Below are 4,367 nucleotides of genomic sequence, written 5' to 3'. Positions count from 1 at the left end.
TGTCATGACTGTGTGTGCTTTGAGATGTTTACTTTATGGTGGTTTCATGTAAGAGCATTACATAAAATTGAAAATGGGTATTGTTACACAAAACAATCATTCAGTTACAACACCATCAAGCTACAAATAGAGTTGTGAGAAGTAGCTGTTACATTGATTTCATGAAGAAAACTACATTTTATTGCATGTCTCCAAGAGAAATGGCAAAAATAGTGATTTATTGATCAGGGACCTGTATCTAACAACAGCAACACTATATTAAAACACCCATTTACAAACTCTAACAAAACTTATGCAGTATAATTCAAGTCTCGCCTATCCAGTTATATATTCAGTATCTCCTAAACACAAGCATTTTAGCTTAAAATCCTAAGCGTCTTTGAATAGTGTCTTTGAATGGAGCAGAGATATGTTTCGCTTTCAGTTCAGTTCTGAATAGTAAAGTTTTAATGAAAATGCATGTGTTTGGGTAGTACTGAGCATACACCTGAATATATGAGAGTCGGATAAGGGGCTGTACACATGCCCCATCTTTAACCACCTGGAAACCACAAGGTCAGGCACTGGGTGCTACTTTTGTGCTTTTTTTGAGCCATCTTTTAAGAGCGCAGTGGCAGGTTGCGTCTGACGTTGCTAAGCAACCTTAAAAAGTATAGTCTATTTATCTGAAATCCTGAGTGCAGAGCTGATCTTCCAGGCGCTGTTTGTGTGTAAGCCTATTGTGTGTGGGGATATCATCCGTGGGACAGATGAAAAGCTCTGGCGGTTTTGCACCAAAATGACAACTTTTCCATATTTATCACAGACTGATATTTACAGGAGGGAGAGATATCTGTTGGCTGTGATTGGTTGGTCCTCGTCACATGACATGCGGTGCTCTGTATATCTCAGGGCACAGCCTCTCACACCCTAAAAAATAGTTGTCGGTAAGCCATGTGCATCGCTCTGGTATCGCTCTGGCATTTGAGCACACCTGCCATGGTCCTCATTTAAAACGATGAATTTGAGTGTGCAAAAAACGCGGCGTGTATGGCCCTTTATACTGCAAGAGTTGTGTGAGAAACAGATGTTTTGATATCATTCGCTGTTTTGCGTGGTCCCCAATTAATCAATATGTTCATTGTTTTCTGTGGAGGAATGCAAGAAAAACAAAATTTTCTTCACAAGTTAAAGATAACTCGGCTTGACAAATTGATGTACAAATGGTAATTTTGTGGGCAAAGTGTTCCTTTAATTTATGTATTATAGACCTTTAAGTGGACGTGAGAGGCCAACTTATTTTATTTTATTTTTTTGATTAAACCTAAAAAAAAATCAGAGTAAGGCAAAATTATTTAAAGCAAATCTACAGTTGGCTTTGTTTGAAGAGTGGGTCAGTTACTCTCCTCTGGTTAATACTCAGCCATAAGTTAAAACCGTTAGTGTCCGGATGTAACGTTAACTGTCTTTTACCAGGTGACCTCGGTTTTAATCTTCATTCATTTTTATTAATAAAATAATGTTAGAGTTAACTAGCTTTCTCACATAACAATAATGGCAATTTAAAATACGATATTTAGTTTAAAAAAATGTAGTCAGATTACCCTGACAAACTATCATGAACGTTAACAGTTAGCTAACCGACCGTTAGTAAGAAGAATGACTGTTCTAATGAAGAGTGTGACGGCGGTAACTGTTAGCTAACAAAAGTTACCATGATAACTTATTTTGTTTACTGTAAGCTAAAAACAATGAGTTATTAAACTACCTGTGACTGTAAATCCGTCTCCGACTGCTCCCCGGTGGTGGTGATGTGAAGCTGAGCCAGCGGACCGAGAAGGCAGGACCGACGGACCGACGGACGGACGGACTGACAGCCGCCGGGGAGTCAAGTGCCCTGTTCTGTTGTATCGTGTTGGAGATGTAAGCTAACTGAAGAGTCGGGACGTGAAGGCACCATAACGTTCCATATTTCGCCAGATATTAAAGTGTATTAACGCTTCTCCGTCGACAGTTAACGAATAAATTGATAGTAGTTAAGCTAGTTAATCAACATTTCAACGTGTCATCCCCCCGTTGTAATGGGAATATTATAGTGTTGTGTTGTATAGCGTTATTTTAAGCTTACTTTAGTTACTGTTTGGTTCCAGGTGTTGACTTTTCTGACGGACATGAACGCGCTTTTTGACCGTTTGCTCAACTTCATCCTGCCGTTAGTGAGAGGGGAGGACCGCGTATGCGCCTGTATGTGTGGACGGTAAGACACAGTCCAGCTGCACTAAATGACACCTTATGATTGTATATTGTGGTGAGAGAGACAAACTCGACGCTTATGTTACTAAACGTGCTTTAAAAGGCTGCTGCGAGTTGCTGACAGTGAGCTCAGAAAAAGGGGTACTGTAACCCAATAAACCTGGATTAAAACAGCATTTTTTATTATGATTTCTCACCATGAACCCTGGGCATTTATCTCATGGCTTTCAGCTCAGTATCAGTTTTCAGTGAGATACTCGTTCCCTGTGTGTCAGAGATGCTCGAACTGTGAGCTGCTGATGCACAGTATTGGAGTCCATGTCACCACACCTGCTCCCTCTGGTTACTGTGACTTCAGGTGGTGTGTGTTTTTGTGTGTTTAACCTATGAGCTGTATTGTATTGCTGTATTGCTAACATTTGTAAGACTGGAATTTTTGTGAGCTTTTTAGGAGATTGGCTGATTCAACTGTTAAATTACTGACAGTTGAATTCAAATTAAAGGTTTGATTTTCAGAAAAGGCAAATGTCAAATTTTCAATTTTTGTGACGTTTGTTCAGGCTGTCATTTTCTTATTTAACTGTTTACGAGACCAGGGATGGGAATCAAGAACCGGTGCCAGTGGAGAACCAGTTCCAAATTGGTATCAGAACTGAATGCCTCCGTACTTATCAATTCCCTTTTTTGATGCCAGCATGTTTTTCTAATAGTTGCACATCTTAAAAACAATTTCGCATGGTTTCATTTGACAAAGAAAGATGACAACAGTGCTGCTTGTAATGTCTGTAAAATGATCATTGCATGTAAGGGTGTAAACACCAGCAATATGCTGAACTATCTTTCTACACAGTGTGGGGTTAAATTCCAGGAATGCCATGTATTTGAAACTACACACGAGTATGACTGCTTCCCAGCCGAGCAGCACGTCCATTATCAAGAGTAAATATCCTCTGTTGTAATAACATCAGTGCAGGCAGGCTTCACACATTTTTTCTTTGACTAAGAAAACTGTTAAACAGTGGAGCGTTTTCACACCTGAGTCATATCAGTTCTTTTTTCCTGCTCTGTTTCTACACTGTGTTCAGACTCACTGTTCAGATAATCAAACCGTTGCATTGATGCTGAAAACATGTGAAGGTCTACATTTTTTTTCCACACAGAAAATTGATCATCAGGAATGAGTAGATTTTGATATCACCCTAAAAACAAAACTCCATAATCATCTTTCAGCATCATGTGTTCATTTTTATCTTTATTTTTCTGTGTGCACATCCCCCACCACTGGCTTCTGCTCTCTGCTGCAGGCATCAAGTCTATCATGTCGTTTCATATAATGGGGCCCAGTCCATTGTGGATTCAAGGGAAAACTACACCGGGAGTGACATCATGACCCGCCAGGAGATGAACGTGATAGTTGGACTGCTCTTGGGTTTCTGCATCAGCTTGACCTTGCAGTGGTTGGACAGGGTTTGGCGCTCACAGCTCAAATACTGGAGGGAAAACCAAATGAACGGTGAGTAAGAAGTCAGCCTAAACTGGACTGGCATGTGGGGAAAAGCTTAGGGGTTCCTAAAGTATGTTTTTTCTTAAACAATTACATCCCCACTCCTTATGATTCGGATTTTTACTACTTCCCATTGCACTCCACTAAAGTCATGTCATTTCACCTCACCTTGCACACAAATACATATGAGAGCCTTTCATCAGCCCAGTTACCCTGTCTTTATTTCCAGTTTCCTGGTCATGGATGCCCAAATTCAGAAACGCAAAGGAGCTGTTCAGGCAATCACATCCAAAACACATGGAGGACTCCGGGGAAAACATCGAGCAAGATGTGCACCATGATGTTAATGACACATAAATATAAAAGTGTGGATTAAATTCAGTAGTTCGTGTGCTGTTTTGTTTACAACAAACTTACAGGTCTGACTGAGTCAAATACAACTTTGATTTTTTTCATCTTTTTTGGCCATTTTGTGCTTTATTGCATACTTAAAAAGGTCCAGTGCGTAGGATTTCAGGAACATATAGGCAGAAATAGAATATAATTTAATAAAATAAGTATGTTTTCTTTTGTGTATAATCACCTGAAAATGAGAATCCTTGTGTTTTCATTAACTTAGAATGAGACGTTT

The 4,367-nt window shown here is 39.6% G+C and overlaps 1 protein-coding gene across 3 annotated transcripts; it reads left to right on the top strand.

Moving 5' to 3' along the window:
- The first annotated feature begins 548 nt into the window (after positions 1-548).
- LOC125894513 (transmembrane protein 240-like) lies at positions 549-4,118 on the top strand. 3 transcript variants are annotated; one of them, XM_049587880.1, is made up of 4 exons: positions 549-567; positions 2,130-2,236; positions 3,537-3,745; positions 3,966-4,118. In XM_049587880.1, exons 2-4 carry the CDS (start codon positions 2,151-2,153, stop codon positions 4,091-4,093), a joined length of 423 nt encoding a protein of 140 aa, XP_049443837.1. In that variant the 5' UTR covers positions 549-567; positions 2,130-2,150; the 3' UTR covers positions 4,094-4,118. The 3 variants fall into 3 exon arrangements, with proteins under 3 accessions (XP_049443837.1, XP_049443012.1, XP_049442318.1); XM_049587055.1 differs by lacking the exon at positions 549-567 and adding an exon at positions 1,448-1,455; XM_049586361.1 differs by lacking the exon at positions 549-567 and adding an exon at positions 1,625-1,902.
- The last annotated feature ends 249 nt before the right edge of the window (positions 4,119-4,367 follow it).

Source organism: Epinephelus fuscoguttatus, linkage group LG1 (genome assembly GCF_011397635.1).
Source record: "Epinephelus fuscoguttatus linkage group LG1, E.fuscoguttatus.final_Chr_v1".
NCBI lineage: Eukaryota > Metazoa > Chordata > Actinopteri > Perciformes > Serranidae > Epinephelus > Epinephelus fuscoguttatus.
This window is presented reverse-complemented; position numbering and strand designations above follow the sequence as displayed.